The sequence below is a fragment of the Myotis yumanensis genome, unplaced genomic scaffold (genome assembly GCF_028538775.1).
Source record: "Myotis yumanensis isolate MYYU_CA2020_CCGP unplaced genomic scaffold, mMyoYum1.0.hap1 SCAF_9, whole genome shotgun sequence".
Classification (NCBI taxonomy): domain Eukaryota; kingdom Metazoa; phylum Chordata; class Mammalia; order Chiroptera; family Vespertilionidae; genus Myotis; species Myotis yumanensis.
The window spans coordinates 40,406,500-40,429,007 of record NW_027223760.1 but is presented as its reverse complement, the minus strand read 5'-3'; the positions used below and the strand labels follow the sequence as shown (position 1 = coordinate 40,429,007).

Below are 22,508 nucleotides of genomic sequence, written 5' to 3'. Positions count from 1 at the left end.
CTTTCTGATTGGTGTTTCTAGTTTCTTGGGATATATTCCTAGAAGTGGGATCACTGGGTCAAATGGGAGTTCCATTTTTAACTTTTTGAGGAAACTCCATACTGTTCTCCACAGTGACTGCACCAGTCTGCATTCCCACCAGCAGTGCATGAGGGTTCCTTTTTCTCCACATCCTCGCCAGCACTTGTCCTTTGTTGATTTGTTGATGATTGCCATTCTGACAGGTGTGAGATGATACCTCATTGTTGTTTTGATTTGTATCTCTCGGATGATTAGTGACATTGAGCATGTTTTCATATATCTCTTGGCTTTCTGAATGTCCTCTTTTGAAAAGTGTCTATTTAGGTCCTTTGCCCATTTTTTGATTGGATTGTTTATCTTCCTTTTGTTAAGTTGTATGAGTTCCCTATAAATGTTGGAGATTAAACCCTTATCGGTGATAACATTGGCAAATATGTTCTCCCATGCAGTGGGCTTTCTTGTTGTTTTGTTGATGGTTTCTTTTGCTGTGCAGAAGCTTTTTATTTTGAGGTAGTCCCATTTGTTTATTTTTTCTTTAGTTTCCAATGCCCTAGGGAGCAGTATCAGTGAAGAAATTGCTTTGGCATATGTCTGAGATTTTGTTGCCTTTGGATTCCATTTTTTAAAAATCAATAGTTTTGATATTTTTAAAAAAGTGTCACCATTTATTAAAATTCTATATGTGAAGTTCACAATTAAAAGTTCAAGTGGTACCTCTCCAAACAGCTGTAAATAAGATATTTCTCATCCAGCAAAGGCCTTAGCCAGGAAAGCTGTAATACTATATTTTACAGCTCTGATACATAACAAAAGGGAATTGGATTAAACAGGGAGATGTGTTATAGAAATTATATGCAGGTCTATCTTATAAAACACAGAGACCTCTGAATGAGCAGAAATCCTGGCTGACCACTCTCTTAACTCCATTTTTGTAGCATATTAAGTCAGAAGACTGAATGAATAACCTTATGCCTTTCTTTTGTTCCTTTCCATTAGAGCTAATTGAAATAGAGTAGCTCATTAAACAATTGTGTCTCCAGACCTTGAATTCTATTTATTCACTTTCTATTTTACTTATGCACTTTCTGTAACTAGGGCGGAGAAAGCAAAAAAATGACTATTTTTCCTTAATATATGAACCCTAAATTTTAGCAATAGTTGAGGCATAACATATTTATCTAGTACAGTTAGAATTTTTCATTTTAATGCTTGTATATTGAAGGTAAGAGTTCTTCTGGGACATATGATCCAGTTGTAGGCTTCCCTAGTATTGTTTCTTCTATTTATCTCATAATATTTCAAATGGTTGTGGATGATTAGAGTGCAATATAATTAGACCTAATTAGAGCATAATTTTAGGGAGTGGGTGCTACTTGTGACAGGTGACCTGAGAAGTTGTTCATGAAATATGGATTGAAGGCTTCTGCGAATTATGGCATGGGGAAGAGGTGATAAGGACTAAAATCTTTTAAGATCCTCATTCATGGCTACAGTGGAATGAAGATCAATCATGCAGAAACCAACTGTATCATAGACATGGGTACTAGATGGAATTGGCAGTTAAGTGTTTAAGGCAATGATGTTAACAAATTCAGGTTCATTTCTGCTCAGAGTTAGAGATAAACATTTAATTTTAGGAGAAAACAAGGCAGTAATTTTCTCCAGGCAAGGAAAATATGGTTAGCAGGCATGGTGATTAAGGAGGACTCTTTCAGTTTGAATCAAAGGGGGACCATGGGCAGAGATGTCGACTAGGGTTCTAGGGAGAATGGCATGTAACCAGAAAATGAGGGCAGAAGCCTGTCATTGAGGGTTGGTAAACAGTGGGAATTAGCAGAGTAAACACAGAAATGCTGTAGATTGAAAAGCACAAACATTTTCAATTAATTTACTTAATTCAAGTCAATTCAAAAAATATTTGTGAACATCTATAATGCTTTATGGGTCAGTTATACCCTGGGATCAATAGAAAGACCACATTGCCAGGAAGTCCTTACCATTTGTTGCTTACAGCCTTTTGGTGGGTACAGATCTGGAAATAGAATTATGTAAGTGCTTGCATAAGAACACTAACACAATTTTATATATTGAATTTGTTACAAAAACTAAACATTATTTCACAGTTATTGGAGATGAGGATTGAGGGGAAGTAAAGATAACCCCTTCGATGGTTTGTTTTAAACAGTGTATATTTGGTGGAGTTATAAGGTATTTGAGAAATGACAAGGAGGACCAAATGAGGGACAGTGGCCTGGACATATGAAAGATTGGGAAATTACCTTTCATAAGCAGTATAGACACATGAGTAATAATTGAGAATGCAGGTACAATATGGCAGAAATTTTAACTCAGATGGCTGAGAGGGCCAAGGTTCTGTTATTACTCCTTATGCTCCCTAAGTGCATCACCAAGAGAAGTAGGAGGTTGTTCATGATGTTAATGCTGGGGCTGGTTTTGGCCTTTTTCGTTTTCTCAAATGTATCGGAAGGTTTTTTGTTATTTTTTTCTCAGTTGAATCAAGAAATTTGAAAATCATACTGTTTTCAGTACTAAATTGTTAAATGCTGAGGTAAAAATAATTTTTATTTTTAACAGATTTAGGCTGTAGAACTAAATGAAAGGGAGGTTCTTTCTAAAAAGTCCTAAAAATACAGAAAGCTTTTTATATTGTGACAGGGGCCTGGTGCACGAAAATCGTGAACTCAGGGGTTGGAAAGGGGCAGAACCTCAGCCCAGCCTGCACCCTCTCACAGTCTGGGAGCCCTTGGGGGATGTCTGACTGAAGGCTTAGGCCCACTCCCCGGAGGCTCCCGCCACCACCACTATGCTCGCCAGCTGTGAGCCAGTTTCTGGCTGAGTGATGCTCCCCCTGTGGGAGTGCATTGTCCACTAGGGGGAAGCTCCTGAGTTGAGCAGGTTTGGGCCAAAACCGGCTCTCCGACATCCCCTAAGGGGTCCTGGATTGCAAGAGGGCACAGACCATGCCGAGGGAGCCCACCGATGCACAATTGGAGCTAGAGAGGGACGCAGGAGGTTGGCCAGCTAGGGAGGGGCCTTGGGAGGGCTCCAAAGCATGTCTGGCCCGTCTCACTCAGCCCTGATCAGCTGGACCACAGCAGCAAGCTAAACTACTGGTCGGAGCGTCTGCCCTCTAGTGGTCAGTGACATTGTAGTGACTGGTCAACCAGTTGACTGTCTGCCCCCTAGTGGTCAGTGCACGTCATAGCAAGAGGTTGAGCAGCCTTAGCATATTGTTAGCATATTTTGCTTTGATTGGTTGAACGGCCAACTGGATGACCGGACATTTAGCATATTAGGCTTTTATTATATAGGATAACTATAGACAATGTATTCTAGCAGTGGGGAGGAACATTGAGGATCATATATCTTAATAAATATTTGAATAAAGGAATGAATAAATTTGGCATCTCCTTTGCTTTGACACTTGTCAAAAAGAATAGTAGTAATTTAACTATAATAAAAGTATAATATGCTAATTAGATCAGACAGGCCAATGACCTTCTGGATGTCCTTCCGGACAACCTTCTGGATGAAGCCAGGACTGTGAGGGCTGAGGCAAGCTGCCGTGGCTGCAAGGGCAAGCCCCTTGCACAAATTTTGTGCATCGGGCCTCTAGTTTAACTATAATGAAAGTCACTGACCCTAGGCATTTGTAAGTTAAAGTGGTTAATGTGGATGCAGATCTCACATAATATCTTATAGGAAAACTAGAGGCCTGATGCATGAAAATTCATGCAAGAATAGGCCTTCCTTCTCCCAGCTGCCGGCACTGGCTCTCTTCAGATCCCAGGTTTCGAACTGCTTCCCTCCTCCGGCCACCGGCAGGCACCCAGGACTTGGGCTGCTTTCCTTCTCTGGCCACTGGCAGGCACCCAGGACCTGGGCTGCTTCCCTTCTCTGGCCACTGGCAGGCACCCAGCACCTGGGCTGGCTTCCTTCTGGCCCTGGCTTCATCAGGAAGGACGTCCGGAATGACGTCTGGTCTAATTAGCACAGGGGTGGGCAAACTTTTTGACTCGAGGGCCACAATGGGTTCTTAAACTGGACCGGAGGGCCGGAACAAAAGCATGGATGGAGTGTTTGTGTGAACTAATATAAATTCAAAGTAAACATCATTACATGAAAGGGTACGGTCTTTTTTTTTTTTTAGTTTTATTCATTTCAAATGGGCCGGATCCGGCCTGCGGGCCGTAGTTTGCCCACGGCTGAATTAGCGTATTACCCTATTATTATGTATGTGAGTAATAGAGTATAGGTAAAGAATTATGCTTTTAATTATATTTTCTTCTGTGTTGCCTGGCTGCATGATTATGAAGTGATGTATCATTGAAAGCTGTGGAAGAAGAAAAATAAATAATAGAACAGTAGAATTGACATTGACAGTAAGGGAAATGGGAGATGATTGAGTGGGTAGATGCATAATTATAGAGGAATTTCCTTCCATCAAGAAGGAGACAAAATGGAGTGAAAGTTCCCTTACATTCTAGGTCACTTTAATCATGGTACTTGCATAAGTAGCAATTGCTTGATTATGTTTGGGGATGTACATATGTATATTATATGTATATATGTATGTATATATGTATATATATGAAGTTATTTTGTGAAATGTTTCAAACATACAGAAAGGTAAAGATAAAAATATGCATAGGTATTCAACACCCATATTGAGAAAAAATGTAGTGAACAACTCTATCACTCACTCATACTTAATAAACATTTTAATTCTACTTTTTGATACAGATTTTTAAATAGAAATATAACATGTCAGTTGGAGTTAAATCTCCTTTAACTTTCAAATAAAAATTTGCTCTCCGTGAAATTGCAAAATAAGGCTTTTTATATAGGTGTATGAGTTTAAATAATTTCAATGTGCTTTTTAAAATTTTAAAGCCATTTTAATGATTAAGAAAAATATTCAGTATAGTTTTTTTCCCATTAAAAAAGCTTAACTATAAACTGTCATATTACAAATAAAAGTTTAGTGATTATTCAATTTCTTTTCAAAAGGAAATTATTTGCAAATAAAGAGTATGTTGTTTACCAGCTGAATAACACTTCACAATTTTATATGGAGGAAAACTTATCTGGTATCTGTGCTCCATATATTTACTTTTTTAACACATAGAAATCTATACAAAGATTTCAGTGTTAAATTGGTAACATTGGTTACTTTGGTTGGAGAGATTGTATCATGTAGAGTTTGCCATTCTAAATTACTTTGGTACTATTTAAAATTTTATATAGTAAGCATATATTATTTTGAAATTTAAAAAGGTAATGTTAAACATAGGTACTTTTAAATTATCTCCTAAACCAGTGATGGCGAACCTATGACACATGTGTCAGAGGTAACACGTGAACTCATTTTTTTGGTTGATTTTTCTTTGTTAAATGGCATTTAAATATATAAAATAAATATCAAAAATATAAATCTTTGTTTTACTATGGTTGCAAATATCAAAAAATTTATAAATGTGACACGGCACCAGAGTTAAGTTAGGGTTTTTCAAAATGCTGACACGCCGAGCTCAAAAGGTTCGCCATCACTGTCCTAAACTATATAGTACCAACTTCAACATCTCCTTTTCACATTGGATGTGATTTGAAAAGAGCATCTATACCTATACTTATACATACATATATATATACACATATATATGTATATAGCTATACCTATACTTATACATATATATGTATATATCCTATGTAATAAAAGAGAAACATGCAAATTAACCGTCCCTCCGCTATGCTCAAGCCATGCCCACCAGCCAATGAGGAGTGAATATGCAAATTAACCTGACAAAGATGGCGGGTAATTTGCATACACAGAGCAGAGTGGGAAAGCAGGCAGTTTGGGGGGACGTGGCTCCCTCAGTCGCTCCCTAGGTCTCTCCCTTAGGGGGATGTAGCTCCCTTGGTCACTGGATGGAGAGCAGAGCAGGAGAGCCAGAGGCTTGGGGAGATGTGGCTCCCTTGGTCAGGGAAAACCGAGAGAGTGGGAGCACCAGGAATTCTGGGAATAGTAGTTTTGGTGGCAGCCCCAGGACCAGAAGCGGAAGCCCAAAGCACAGGGAGCGCCAGGGATGCTGGGAATCGTAGTTCACCTAGACACTAGAGCAGTGGTTCTCAACCTTCCTAATGCCGCGACCCTTTAATACAGTTCCTCATGTTGTGGTGACCCCCAATTTCATTGTTACAAATTGAACATAATTAAAGCATAGTGAATAATCACAAAAACAATATGTAATTATATATGTTTTCCAGTGGTCTTAGGCGACCCCTGTAAAAGTGTCGTTCAACCCCCAAAGGGGTCGCGACTCACAGGTTGAGAACTGCTGCACTAGAGCAAAGTGAGCCTGGAGCAAGTTACTGTTGCAGTGGGTATGGAGGGAAAGCAAAGGTGAGAGACATAAGTAAAATCAGAGTGTCTAGGAAATTAAAGGGAAGATATCCTAAAACTTCCAGGAAATCTCCACCAATGGAGCAAAGAAAAAAAAAAAGTCTCTATTATTCTGTGAGCCACAAAACAAACTGGGTTGGGGGTCTCAGACAAGTCGCTCATATGATTGCAAAGACAGACAGAAACTCCCGGATTGGAGAGGGCTCTCCTGAGGGCTCCCAGATTGGAGAGGGTGCAGGTTGGGCTGAGGGATCCCCCCTCCACCCCCGTCGTGCATGAATCTTCATGCACCGGGTCCCTTGTGTGTGTGTGTGTGTGTGTGTGTGTGTGTGTGTGATGTATATACTAGGTGTAGGTATAGATGCTCTTTTAAATGCTGAGATAGAAATAATTTCTATTTTCAACAGATTCTGTGTGTGTGTGTGTGTGTGTGTGTGTGATGTATATCTCACTTGTATATGTATCTCGCCAGTCAAATAAGAATATTGCTTCCTTGTATTCCTTATATTGCAGTTTCCAGTATATTCAGAAAATTCAAAGGAAACTATATTTTCTCTATTAGACCATGCTATTTAGGCTAATTTGATGGGAGGGGATGCCATTATTTTTTCTATATTTTGTTAACAGAGAATGTTCTCTTTTTAATCCAGCATGGTTAACAAGTTTTGTTTTTCACACATTTGATTATGTCTCCTTGGAGGGGGAAGTAAAGCTGTGCTAATTTAGGAAATTAGCAATGTGTTAATAATTTGACAAGCCTACTCTGGGTTGTATAACTAAAATCTGTTATGAACCATCAATAGAGAAAGTATCTAACATAACTGATTTATGGACTCTAATATATATTACAATTTATTTTTTATGATACTTGCTTTCTTATTTCTGGGAGTAATAAAACTTTGAGTAAACCAAAGGTGAAGAATAACAAAATTAACTTTAGAAAAAAAATACAATTCTGTTGATTTTTACTCTTATATTTCCTTAAAAATAAGAGTGCTTAAGTCTCTGAGGTTCATTAATTACATTTTAAGGTAATTACTTGAATATTATTTAATTAAAATAATTTGATCTTTTATGTTTTCCTTGATGAGAGACATAGTTTCAGATGATACCATGCATTTTGAAAATGTTTTCACATTGTTTTTATCTCAGTGACTGTTGTTTTATTTTATTTCTAGGTAAAAGAGTGGCTCTGTTTAAACTGTCAGATGCAAAGAGCTCTAGGAGGTGACTTGGCTCCAATCCCGTCATCACCCCAGCCCAAACCGAAGACAGCTGCAGGTATTCTTGCATCAGTGCTGAGCAAACCATCCCCACAGTCACAGCAGGTTTCTCCAAAGAAGGATACTGTACCCAAACAGGATATCTCAAAGGCACCTGAGTCTAAAAAGCCTCCACCTCTTGTGAAACAACCAACCCTTCACGGTTCTCCCCCTGTCACGGCCAAGCAGCCTCATGTGGCAGAATCCTCACCCAAGCCAGCCCCTCCCAAAGAGCCTTCTGTCCCATCCGAGCTGGCCAAGGTCCCCATGGCTGATGAGAAACCAAAGCAGCCCAAGATGGCAAAGCCAGCCACAGACATTGTGTCTTCATCGTCAACAGCAACAAAACCTGATATTCCAAGCTCCAAAGTACAATCCCAGGATCAAGAGAAAACAACTCCTCCTCTGAAAACAGACTCTGCCAAACCTTCACAGAGTTTCCCACCAACTGGAGAAAAAGTCACCCCATTCGATTCTAAAGTCATACCTCGACCTGCATCAGATTCGAAAATTATATCACAACCTGGTCCCAGTATGGAGAGCAAAGGTAAAAAACAAGAGGATCCAGTTCAAAAGAGGGAAGAACCCAAGAAAGCACAAACCAAAATCAGCCCTAAGCCAAATGCCAAGCCTGTGCCAAAAGGGTCACCAGCACCTTCCGGCCCACGACCTACCCCTGGCCAAACTGCCCCCCCATCTCCACAGCCACCAAAGCCTCAGGAGCAGTCAAGGCGTTTCAGCCTGAATCTGGGAAGTATTACTGATGCTCCTAAATCACAGCCCACCACTCCTCAAGAAACTATGACTGGGAAGCTCTTCGGGTTTGGAGCATCCATCTTCAGCCAGGCATCAAATTTAATCTCCACAGGCCAGCCGGGATCTCATCCACAAAGTGGGCCCGGGGGCCCAGCAAAACAAGTCCCTCCTCCTGCACAGCCGCCTCCTTCTCAGGGGCCACCCAAGTCTACAGGTCAGGTACCACCAGCACCTGCAAAGGTTCTACCTGTGAAAAAGGAAACAAAAGCCCCAGGAGCTGAGAAATTAGAGCCCAAAGCTGAGCAAGTTCCAACAGTCAAAAGAACAGAAACAGAAAAGAAGCCTCAGCCTATCAAGGATGGCAAACCTACAGCTGAGCCTCCGAAGGCTACCCTTCCCCCCAAACTGGAGAAACCCCCTAAACCAGAATCAGCCTGTCCTCTCTGCAAAACTGAACTCAACATAGGTTCTAAGGAACCTCCTAATTTCAACACTTGCACCGAGTGCAAGCATCAAGTGTGTAATCTCTGTGGATTTAACCCTACACCACACTTGACTGAGGTAAGCAATATTTCTATTACATATAGATGTGAGATGATTGTCTTCATTCTGAAATATTTGGTAGCCAAATTTCTGAGCAAAAAAAAGAAAGCAAATAAATACTGATACCTTAGAAGAAGTTTCAATTACTTTTTATAGGTTTACGTACTTATTAAAAAAGTTTATGTAATTTATACTTTTCTGGGTTAATGCACCAAAAGTAAGAGGATGATATAAGCTGAGAACTTAAAATACAACTATCCCAATCCTTTATCAATTAACCACCTATAGCTTTGGAGGACTGTCTGGTTTTCACCTGTAAACATCAAATAAGAGAAGTAATTTATTATTTCCAATCTTTCTAATCCTTCCACTTTCTTTAATAAAAAAAGAAGTTTGATTGGTTGCAGATCTGTTATTTTACAAAACATGAGATCTATTATTTACAAAAATTGTTAAGAACTTTGTTAAGGGAATATTATTGTCTACTAGAAAATACCAGTTCAAATATATTATGTCTAGACTTTTTGATAGTTCTGTTTGAGCTGTTATTTGGCATAAATATAATAAATTATTTTATTAAGAACTATGGAAAGAAAAAAATATGCTTTTAACTGACTAATATAAGGGAATTTTTTTTAATGGAGCAACAAGAAAACTTTTTCCACAAAGTAAATGACTAAAAAATACATAGCCAATTTCTACCTAATCCTATATAATAAAAGGGTAGTACGCAAATTGACCCTAACTGCAGAATGACTGGATGCTATGATGCGCACTGACCACCAGGGGGCAAACACTCAACACAGGAGTTGCCCCCTGGTGCACTTCCACAGGGGAAGCACTGCTCAACCAGAAGCCAGCTTATGGCTGGCCAGCGCAGCAGTGGTGGTGGGAGCCTCTCCTGCCTTCGCGGCAGCACTAAGGCTGTCTGACTGACGGCTTAGGCCCGTTGCCCTCCCCTGAGGGTTCCCCCCCTCGAGTGCAAGAATTTTCATGCACCAAACCTCTAGTACAGTTATAAAAGAATGAATCTATGAGCCTTAGTAATGTGTTAGGGCTGTTAGAATTTTGGATCTTTGGAGACTTACGGGTTAAATGATAGCTGCTATCTTAGATAAGTAACAACAATGTTTTAACAATCATTTTGGGATTGAACTTTAAATAGTTGTTCATTGTTTTTATACAAATCAAAAATACTTAGGGATTATTTTATTTCATTCTCCTTGATTTTGTAATTGATTGGAATGAGAAATTATACCGATTTTTAGCAACTATACAAAAAAAAACTTTAGAAAATCTTGCTGTTGTTTCAAGTTGTTTTTTTTTTAAAGAATACACCATACAATATTTTAATTTTTCACCTTTGAAAGATATTAGGTTGCTTTGATATTATTAACACTGTTTGAAAATATTGTCTTTACAGACTTAAGCAGGTTTTTATTCTCTTTAACTGTGATGAATAATGTTAACTAAGGTTTATTTTAAAAGCAGGTGAAATTTGGTTTCTTTCAGTGTCATGAGTGATAACAACTATAATTGTTACTTACAGTAATACTTTGAGAAGAATTGCCTTTGTTGAATATTCATGAAGAGGAAATTTTGGTTTTCCCAGTAAGCAGGTTCTCAATAATTTTGCTTCATTCAGCGTCCTTTCGTTATGATGTTGATGAGAGGGAAAAAAAATGATTCCTGGCTAGAGAAGTGGAGTTTGCACTTTCTCCCCATGTCTTTGTCGGTTTTCTCTGAGGCCTTCAGTTTCCTCCCAGGTCCCAAAGAGGTACACGTTAGGTGAAGTGGCGTGTTGACATGTTCCAGTCTGAGTGAGTGTGAGTGTGTGTAAGTGTGCCCTGTGATGGAAATGTTCTGTCCAGGGTGGGCCCCACCTTGCACTCTGAGCTGGGATGGGCTCCAGCTCCCTACAACCCTGAATGACTGGAAAATCATTGTCTTATCTACTTTTATTACTCTTTCTCCAATGTATGTATAATTCACATTTATTTCAATGTTTAATATTAGGAGTATTTTGGGTCTTTAGTTAGAAGTTTGGTGATGTTTTTGTGACCAGAAATATACTGTAGGAACTTAACTCTTGTTTATATCAATTAACCCATGGTAGAATTTATTTCGTTATATGTTGTTTCCTTAAAGTTGAAGTTTCTAAGATCCTAGGGACATCATCAGGTGAGGACTTAGTGTACAACAGTGTTAATTTCATTGATTTAAAACTTTGTACCTAAGCCTAACCAATGGACACAGACAACAGGGGGGTGAGGGCATGAGTGGGGAGGTGGAGGGGAATGGGGCAATAAGGACACACATGTAGTACCTTATCAATAAAGAAAAAACATTATTTAAAAAAAGGGTGGAACAGACAAAGGCAAAGATTTATTGTATTGTAGAATTAATCTGAACTTGTTATCAAGAGATAAAAAGGTTGTAGAAATTAGTTTGTTATTTTAATCAAGCTTTTAAAAGTATACAGTGGAAAGATATAATTAAGAAGTACACCAATTTTATTAGGCTATTTGCTTTTTAAGAATCTTATTTTTAGGATACCTAAAAATGAAGAAGAGGAAAAAGGCCCAAAATGCATTTTTAAAGGATATGTATACTTCCTCTTAAACTACATGATTATAAATGATGTAGAAGAAATGAGAAAAACTGTCTTATTTAAATATAATTGTTTCTGTTATTCTAACTTCTAAGACAGAGAATAATAAAAGTGCTGAGTGAAAGCCAACTAGAAAAAAACACAACAAAAATAAAACATTGTACCATTTAATGAGGAGCCCTGTTGTACCAATACCAGGCAGTTAATTTACATAGTTACAAAACTGCACCACTAAAAACAAAACAATAATGTCTATGTTTAAAGTGCATTTGGGGTACACTACAAAAAAGTGTCTGCATTGTGGAGGGATAACTATAACTTACATTAATATATATATTTGTGTGTATACATTTGGGCCAATTTTGTCAGTGTTTGGAGCTATGAAATGCGAGCCCTGAGTAGAGAATCAATAAACCTTTCACAGAAATCTTTGATTTTTTTGTAGGTTGCTCAATTATACTTTAGAGGTGGTAATTTGGAAAGGAGAGTTCTTGAATAAAGCAGAGAGCTATCTAGGCATGGAATTTAAATAGTTTGAAAATATAGATGGTTTCAAGTTTTTAAATGTTTTAGGTAAAGTCCAATTTTAAATGTGATCAGTTAGACAATCTTTCATTGTTCAGATTATTTTGTTGTGTAGTAAATTTGGAAGATCACGTTTCAGAGGAGAAGAAAATTTGATGTAATTAAAGCAGTGTATTAGTGTTCCTGGCTCAGTCTGACTGCACTAACCCATAAGAAGTTTTCAGTTAGTAGGTCTTAATGCCCTCTGGTCTCCAGCCGAAGTCCATTGGCTGACCTGGCATCTAGGGAGTGTTTAATCCATGCTCTAATAGTTTTTGTTATTATTACCTAAAGGACTTTAGAGGACTGGATGAAGGGGTTGGTTGAAGAGAAAGGCACAGTGTGTATGCATGTGTTTGTGTGTGTGTGTGTGTGTGCATATGCATACATGCACATATGTGTCCAGGAAATTGTAAATGTAATATATAGGCTTAACTCATGGTACTATCCCAGTGTTCATACTGTGGTTAGGAAGGCACCTCCTCCTTGATCCTTGTTTTATTTCTATGGCTTTTTCATTCTCTTTGTAATATTTTTCATGTGACCCAATATTTTCTGCTGGGCTGGCACTGTACTTCCATTGTAGTTTTAGAAAACACATTCTGAAAATGCTCACACTTTATGCCTGCACTGTAAAAAAATATGGTATTCCTTAAGAAAAATTCAACTAATTTCTATTTATTTTTCTAATAAAACACATTTGACTGTTTTATAACCTTCTACTGTGCTAATAACTATGAGACAGGACTTCTTTTTCTGTTGGTACCATCCTGCCCTCCTCTTTGGTGTTCTCTTCCTCTGGTGGCCAGAGGTGCCAGTACTAGTTTGTCATGGGTTAGGAGCTGTCCATAGTATTCCGCCTTCCTCCCCCTATTAATCAAACACACCTGTCTCTAGGGTTGCTTCCTGTCCTGTAGTTCACCCTCCATATCCCCCACAAAACCAGTAGAGCGCCAAGGGCTGCCTGCAGGGCTCTGGGGTGTAGCCAGGCTTCAGCCTAAGCCTAATGGTTTAACTATTTGATGCCCGGTATGTATAAATGGTACTATAATCCATCAATCTCTGCTAGCAAGGAACACTTATTTTAGGCATTAATTTCTGCCAACTCAGGGAATATTTCATCTTGGGAGGAATTTTAAAATTGGCAGCAAGGCTTTCTGGAAAAGCGAGTTTATAGAATTTGGAAGCATGCTAGGAAAAACAGATTAAATGGGTAATCAGTTTACCTAGTGAATTTTAAGCATTCTGGTTCAGTTCAAATGCAGAAAGATGTCAAATTACTCATAGTGGGTATTTATTGTTTGTACTATCCTCTATCAAAGTAACTTTTACTATGAACATAAGACTTAAAATTAAGTTTTTTTATGTTTCATGAAGTCCTAGAGTCATACTTTTGCTTCCCTAGTAAAATAATTATGCATGACCTAAGTGGTGTAGGAATAGCTTGCATATATTTGACACTTTACTTTTACTAAAATTTGTTAGTATGCAACAAATGGGCCTTTTGAGCCAATTAAGACACAGCAGTGTAACGGAAATCCCTTCAGATCTTCACTCTCCAGCCAGAGTGGCTTCTGCATTCTCTGTCAGATACTCAAGGAAGGCCTGGTGGGGACAAGCTGCACTTGTCCGTTTGGCAAACACATGATATCTTGCCTTTAGTTGGAAGATCATTACATAAGGTTTTAAAATCATATATATGTTACTGTAAAACATTTTAAGTATACAAACATATGAAAAATTAAAGATAGAAAGAACGATAAAAAATCAATAAGGAGAAAAGAATTCTACTAATTAGTTTTCAAAGAACTACATATAATGGAGATCTTCATTCTAAGTAAAAATTTTTGTCATGTTTGGCAAAGAGTGACATTTGATGGCACTTTTTGATTGACATAAGAAAGTTGATAAGTTTGTTGGCAGGACTGTAATTACTCTCATTTAAAAGAAAAAAAGAGTTTTGTTAAACTCATTTGCCTTAACCTGGCACACCCATTTCAAGTAATTTATCTAACAAACCAAAATACAATAAAAAAACAGGTATAAGTGTTTTACTCCTGCCTAGTTTATACAGTAACAGGAAGTAGAACACCCTTAATTTCTCAGTTTTCAAGAGGGGAATGCACTTCAGTATTGAGATACTGCACAGTTATTTACCTTATAAGTAGTATGAGGTAAGTCAATGAGTGTTCACTTGAAAGAATGTACAATATATAAAGTTTTGTGAAAAAAATAAGTCAATAAAAATATGTAGGTGTCTGGTCAAGATGGCAGAGTAGATAAATACTTTGCTCACCTCCTCCTATGACCACATCAAAATTACAACTAAATTATAGAACAGTCAACCTGGAGAACCATATGAAGACTAGCTAAACAGAACTCCTGTACTTCCCTACATCTTTATCTTCTATCCATTCTTTAAGAATCATCATTTCCCCTTACTTTTTGTTCTATGCTCCAGTCAGCCCTCATAAATAGTATTGCAATTGTCTGTTTATGTAACCTCGCCAGAAAGTGAGTGACTCCCGGAGCACAATCAGTACTATCTAAATGCCAGCACGTAGTAGGTAGTCTACATATTTATGCAGTGGAGGAAAAACAGAATTTATGAAAATGGCATGTAGAATGAAATACATGCTCTATGTTAATAGTATTATAATTGTAGTTGAAAATAGTTTGAAACTTATTTAACTTTATATTGGCTACTAGAATTTTTAAAGTCCTCCTAAAAAGTCTTTCATACTAATATGTATCCCTTTGCCTATGTTCTTAAAGTATGGAAGGATTAGAAAGAAGATAATTTTTACATGAAACAATAAGAGCTTTATGTTTTTAAATTATTTGCTTAAATATAACCTCAATGAAGCCAACCACGACCACTCTATAACCTGCCAATCTCCCATAATGCAGTTTTCTTACTCTGCACCTTATTTCTTTTGTCCACAGCACTTATTACCTTGTTATGTAATATTTAATTTACTAATTTATTATTTTTTTGAAAAATTATCTCTCTACCTTACTAGAACACAAGTTCCATGAGTGCCAGGCCCTTGACATAAAATGAACTCACAAAATCTTTACTTGGCATGCTGTAGACTCACAAAATCTTTGTAGAATGAATAAATTTTTCCCACATAGTTAGTTCAGATATAGTATCTGAATTTGGTAAACTAGAATATTGAATCAAAATGCTAAGAGGTCAACCTCATATCTGGTTAGCTGCAAGTATTTTTCACAACCTTCCTAACGCACCTTTTCCTAGTATGTCTCCTTTCAAAAGGTGAAGACACATGCCACATATATTGAAAACTTTCTCCAAACAAATTTTTATTACAAAATTGAGCCCATAAAGGATAATGTATCTTCTGAGGGATAAATGAGTGAAATTAAGCTTTAAGGAAAAGAGACAATGGTTTTAGTGATTCATAGAGAGGAAGTGTAGCAGGGGTGTCAACATAGCACCTGTGTCATCTCTTAGTGGCTTGGTTTCTTCTATAATATAATATGTGGATCTACCTCATTGGGATGTTTTAAGGATTAGAGAGTTCAAATATTAGTTTTCATAGCTACAGTTGCCAGATCTAGGAGACATATGGTATCAAAATACACCTTTTGTTAAACAAATAATATAAAAATGATTCTTTTCTAAGTAAAGTTTTACCTATAAGAAGGGTTAAACTGCTTAATGAAATGTATTTTGATGTTAAATAGCAAGTGTAGGCTTTTTCTCCAGGCTTGAAAGATTTTATCAGATTATTTTATATAATACTAGAGGCCCAGGGCATGAAATTCATGCACGCATAGGGGCCCTAGTGGCTGCAGGCTGCCAGCCGGGGCCTTCCTTTGTTCCGTGCCGCCCCCTGCTGGTCAGTGCACGTCATAGCAAGCAATTGTACTCCAGGTAAGTGAAACTCCTGAGGGACATTTTGCATATTAGGCTTTTATATATATAGACTAGAGGGCCAGAGCACGAAATTTGTGCGTGGGTACAGTCCTTAGGCCTGGCTGTGATCAGGGCCATCTTCCCTGGCTGCACGCAGCCGGCCCCGCCCCCCCACCCACCCACCCACCCCTGTTTCCCCGTTCTCCATCGGGTGATTGGAGCCTGCTGGCTGGGGGGAGGAACCGAGAGGTCACCTGTTCTGACCACTTGCCAGCCCCGCCCCTGCCACATGTTACCCTCTATGTGTGGGGTGACTGGTGGGTTGGGGGCCTTGGCGTGGCGCCACCTACGTCCCCCGCCACCCACTCTTGGTTCCCTGTTTGCCATCGGGAAAGGGACTGAGAGGTGGTCAGTGCGCCTCATAGTGACTGGTTGAGTGGTCATTCTGGTTGTTCTGCCATTATGGTCAATTTGCATATTACCCTTTTTATTATATAGGATGGTAAAAAATAATTGGCCCTGACTAAAATGAAAACACATGCATTGCTCTGTTCTTTTATTTGCATTGTCAACAGTGCTTCTAATTTTACTTATTTAATGAGCTATGATTATAGTATATTAATATGAATGTTTTCTTTACATATGAAAAGAAGCAAAGTACTTTTAAGATTTTGAAAACTTTTATTGTGAGAAGTTTTATCATGGATTTTCTTTAAAATTAGTATATTTGGAAATCCTTAGAAAATTCCTGAAAAGTGATTACCAGTGAAAATATGTTGACATGAGAAATTCTCACTGAAACTTTATAGCTAAATGGCTTAATTCATGTCAGCTATGGTTTGAAATTTATTTTATTTTCTGACATAAAATGAATTGTTCACATATTTGTATTTCTAAAACAAATGGAATTATATAAAGGTTTTATAGCATAATGACTTTTTGCTAAATGAAGCCCAGTAGCCAGAATTGTTATAATGATTTATCCCAGTACTTTAAAAATAAGCATATATTTCCTAATTAAAACACTCTGTCACCCTCAGGGAAATTGTAAATATAGTTTTTGACAGGATATTACTTAAATTACACAAAGTAAACAATCATATCATTTTTAGTTTTAAAAATGATGTTACTTTCTCTATTTCTAAACCATCATGTAACATTTAAAGGAAACCTAAATATGGAGTCCAGTTTAAAACTGACGTTACGTTACTCTGAATTTATATTGTAAAGTAAAAACTTATTTTTTTCCTCCAGTGGTATTGATTTGCTATATAATATGTTGTCACAACTTACAGCTTAAAACAATAACTTATTGATTACTTTACAGTTGTATAGCTCAGAAGTCTGGTATGGCATGACTGGCTTCTCAGATAACAGTCTTAATAAAAGACAAATCAAGATATGGTTGAAGCTGTGTTCCAAGTTTATCCAGGTTGTTGGCAGAATTCAGTTCTTTGTCATTGTAGGACTGAGGTCTTAGTTTCCTTATTAACCAGGGGCCATTGTTAGTTCTTGAAGGCTTCTGGCATTCCTTGTCTAATGGCTCTCCCCCATCTTTAAAGCCAGTAACGAAGAATTTCCCTGAAGTGAAGTCCATCTCCCTCTTTTAAATCATGTCTTACGAAGGATCCAGGCTCCTTCAAAGACTCAGTGATCGGATTGAGCTTGCCTGGATAGTACCTCTTTTGATTTACTCAAAAGTCAACTAATTAGTAACTTAATCTTGAAGAAATAGCCCATGATGTTTGCAGTTTATGCCCACACAGAAGGGGAGGGAATTAAAAATAAGGTGTGTATACAAGAAACATAAATCTTGGAGATACATCTTAGAATTTCCTACCACAGCAACAAGTAATTGAATTTATTATAGCATGAAAATTTTGTAAAAGAAGGCACATTTATTTGATTTTGTCACAGGGCATGCATACATCAATGTACATGGGCACTTCATTGACACTTGGCTCTAAAGAATTATTTTATCTCAAATTCCAAGGAAAGAAGAAGAGTTAGAGCAGTACCAGAAGTGATCTTTATGGTGCCATCTCTCCTTTTAGACTTTCCACGTAAAAATAATAATGCATCATTCTCCTTATTTGGGATGGTAATGAGAGGTCTTTATGAACTTAGAGTTAAATGCTTGAGCTTATTTTTTAAATCTTATAATTAATTTATTAAATGAACAAGAATCTTTTAGAAATTAAAGTTAGGATTTCCTCTAAGGGAGGAAATGGACTTGACAGGGCTTACCAGATGACTGAGTATCTGGAAGTTGTTTTCATTCTGGGATATTGGGGCAGTAAAATCAAGTAAAAGTGGAATAATATTATTATTTCATATTAAAGAAAACTTGAAGTACTAAGCTGACTTCTAAAAATTGTCATGCTCTTAATTGCTCAGTGAGATGAATATGGAATGATTTCAGAAGGATACGGAACCAAACACCCCTAATATTAATTCCAATGCGTGGTATTTCATCATTAGAGATTTAGTTATCTGAGTAATAAAGACACCCTCTCCCCCCAGCAGCCTATTAAAATCTATGTATTCCTGCCCGGCCAGCGTGGCTTAGTGGAACCAGGAGGTCATGGATCAGTTACCAGTCAGGGCACATGCCCTGGTTGTAGGCTCAGTGCTCAGTTGGGGGTGTGTAGGAGGCAGCTGATCAATGATTCTCTCTGACCATTGATGTTTCTATCTCTCTCTCTCCCCCTTCCTTCCTTTCTGAAATCAATAAAAATATATTTTTAAAAAGTTTTAATTGTTATAGATAGATTGATAGGTAGAAAGATAAGTAGTCAGGTAGATAGACACATCCATATAGAGAAAGATGCTCTATGCTACAGTAACAGTTCGAATATATGGTATGAAAATGATCAAGTAAATATGTACTTAGGCACTAATATACAGATCAGAGCAAAGGAAAAGAAAATCCATCAGTTTCTCCATTAGTCATCATTTTTTGCTTCTTCCTTTCTCAACTGAGTGAATTTTTAAAGATGGGTTTTGGGTTATTTTTTTTCTCACACTAACATGAATACACACATATAAGCACATAAAAACTAATTATTTGACTTTAAATAAATTATGTTACCTTACCTATGATGGTTCATCAGTGGCCATAACTGTTGCCAAGGAATATCTTTAAAACTATTATAATTTGAAACTATTCATACTATATCTGTAACACATATATGTTATTTTATGGGTAGTTTTGCTTATTTTGAGTTAAAATTTTATCTACCAAGAAATAAATTTTCTGATGAATTCAACTGGGTATATTTATATATTTAAAAACCCAAAATGCCAACTCACAGTTAATTTAAAGTGACTTAGAATTGTGTTTTTAATACTTTGGTAATGATTGATGTATAATTTAAGTCATATTTAAATCTCAGCAAAGGTCTAAATAATGCAAACATTTTTGTTAGGGGTGTGTGTGTGTGTGTGTGTGTGTGTGTGTTTGCTGTGTTTTTTTTTGTTTGTTTTTTTTTTTTTACTTTGACAAATGAGAGAAGGGTAGGATCAGGTGAAATGGATTTGCGTTGGTTTTAATTGAATATTAAATTTTGTTCTTCACAACACTTAGCTCCAGCAAGTGCTAAATGGAATTCATCCAGGCATGGCAGTGTGACGTAAAAGTGCTGATGTCTAAATATGTTCTCTTCCTGTTACTTTTGTCAATGGCAGGATAAATCTACGTACACAGGTGCCTGGCTGACGATAGTGCAGCTTCTTTAGTAATTTTGACGAACGTCCACTTGCAATTAATAGGTAGTAAATTTCTTTGTTTTCAATGTTGTTTATACCATTCTTTTAAAAAATGGAATGGCTCTTAGTAAGAAATATTTAATTGTTTTTACTGTTATGAATGTATTTGTGATCATAGGTTATGAATTTTTTGTTGCCTTCCAAAGTCAACCAAGGCTAAGGATTTGACCTGTAAGGTAATCTTTGATACCTCTTCTTTGGTGTAGTTATTGGCTAACATAGCTATAGCAATTGATACTCACCTAGGATGAGATCTAAATCCTAAAAGGAAAATTCTGGAACATTGACGGGTTGAAAAAAATAATAAAATCATTCTACAATTAATATTAGATTTTCTTTCTTCACTTAATTGTTCACAGAATTACACAGTGAGGCAGTATATGGTACACAGATATATGAGGATGAGCAGAAAGTAAAAAGCAATCACATTTACAAAGATGAAGATAGCTTAAATAAATGACTACGTTTTCTTTTTTTTTAAAATTCAGTGAGTCTGTATTTGATTCCTGCCTTCAAATATTTAGATGTATTTACTAGCTTATTGTATAATGCTAATATGAAAGCAGCTGGTAAAAATACTCAAGCTAACAGGATTTTTAAGAGATTCTAGAAAGATGGGTAAAAGTGATCACACTATTAATATGCACATATGTTTGCTATGTTAGATCATGTTGATTAAACTAAGTTAATTTTTTTTTTCTCACAGCAGAGAATACTCAGAATTTTGAATGTGATTAAAACCTCCAGTAAAGGGCTCTTCATACATTTCTCATACTTATTTTCATGAATGTGTCTAGGGATCTGTGTGTGTTATTTGAGACATGCTTCTTGAAATGTTGACCTAGCTAAATATGTTATAGTCTATTAAAATTGACTAATCATGAGACATAAAATACACCTATATTTTTTCTTTTCTAGTTGGATATTTTGTTTCATATAAAATTCAATTAAAATTTTAAATCCTTTGGAAGATTTTAGAAAAAAAGGAATGATACAGCATCTGTCTTCACAAAACTCATAACTCAGTAAAATAGGAAAACCTATAAAATGGCTATTAAAAGTTAGAAAATGGTAATTACTATACTTAAAGTACAAAAATATGTGTTCATAAAATATGGAGAAATGAGCAATTTAAACTTTTCTCTTTGCTTAAGTGGAATTTGACTTGTCTGTAAAGGTGGGCAGGGCTTTTGTGATGGGTGTTTGCTGCGTTGTTTTGGTTTTCCACAATCTAGGCATCATTCTAGTTTAAGATAATGTTCACTGGATAATTTTGTTTCATACAATGGATGGGGAAGGGCAAACGCTCCTCCTCCCTACTCCACACAAGCTAAGGCTGTTCTGATGGGAGTCTCTCATGGGACTTGGCACCTTGAGAAATGCGAAGATGTGCCAGTGTAGAGTTTACATTTGTCCTTGGTGGTGGAGGTCAGCCACTGCTCTGAGCAGGGTTCTGATGGCAACAATACCAGCACAGCATCTTTACTAGATAATTCTAATCTTTTTTATTGTTGTTGTTGTCAATCCTGACCCGAGGAAAATATTTTCCATTGATTTTTAGAGAGTGGAAGGAAGGAGTAGAGAGAGAGAAACACCAATGTGAGAGAGACACACTGATTGGTTGGTTGCCTCCTGCACGCGCCTGACCTGCACTGTGGATTGAGCCTGCAACTAAGGTACATGCCCTTGACCAGAATTGAATCTGGGACCCTTCAGTCTAGGCAGACCCTCTAACCACTGGGCAAACTGGCTAAGGCGGTGCTTCCAATCTTGAATTTGACTCTGGTTTCTATTGCCTCGTCTCCTAGTTTTCTCTGTATTTTCAGACTGTTCCTGCAAAATTAGCTGATTTTGAGAACTACTAGAATGTCATATTCCACCAAACAGTCTTCCTTTTTCTGCCTGTTTGTCAGAATTAGGTTTTGTTAACTGTGAGCAAGTGTTACCTGTGGAGGTGGGGTATCCCTTTCTCCACTGAGTGCTGGGGGTGGGATTCTTATGATATCTAAAGAAAAGAATTTTCTGTGAATTGCACGGCAGGATGAGTGTCTTTTGTAAGATAGCATAATTAAGATTATTTTGAAAATATGTGGCCATAAAATATGGAGAAATGAGTAAATTAAAGTATTTTTTCTATGACAAATTGATAAGCAGGAAAGAACATTGAAATGAAGTATTTATTATGATTTGGCAGAGTTGCTGTTAGTTGAGATTCTAATTTTCTTTTCTGATTTAATTTTCTTTTAATAAGTTAAATATGGGTATATTGAAACAGTTATGAGATTCATAATTGCATGTCTCATAAATACAATTTCCCCCTTAAAAAATAAGGATGACAACTGGAGGGGGATTAAGTAGATGATCTCCGAAAGTTTTCCTGGTCAAAATTTTATATCATGTTTCTTTTATTCTGGGCACTGTTCTAAGCACTTTGCCCACCCACTAAGTCATTAATAGTTCTATAATTCTTAAGAAAGATATAGTAATAACAGGAGTAAATTACAAATGTTTTATAGTAGAAGTTCCCACCATATAGGGGATTTGTAATTATGTAATTGTGAAGTATGTTAAAAATACGAGTTTCAAATATAATCAGACTGTATCTATCTGTATGTATTGGGCTCTCATTATGCCAGATCTTGTATCAGGTTCTAACTCTCCAGTGAATAAAATAGG

At 37.0% G+C, this 22,508-nt stretch overlaps 1 protein-coding gene across 4 annotated transcripts in view; it reads left to right on the top strand.

Moving 5' to 3' along the window:
* PCLO (piccolo presynaptic cytomatrix protein) overlaps positions 1-22,508 on the top strand; it is a 280,850-nt gene that overhangs the window by 21,453 nt on the left and 236,889 nt on the right. For all 4 annotated transcript variants that reach the window (XM_070424153.1, XM_070424152.1, XM_070424154.1 and 1 more), the window contains exon 3: positions 7,624-9,024. In XM_070424153.1, coding sequence (XP_070280254.1) covers positions 7,624-9,024 — 1,401 coding nt within the window. The remainder of the gene's footprint in view (positions 1-7,623; positions 9,025-22,508) is intronic.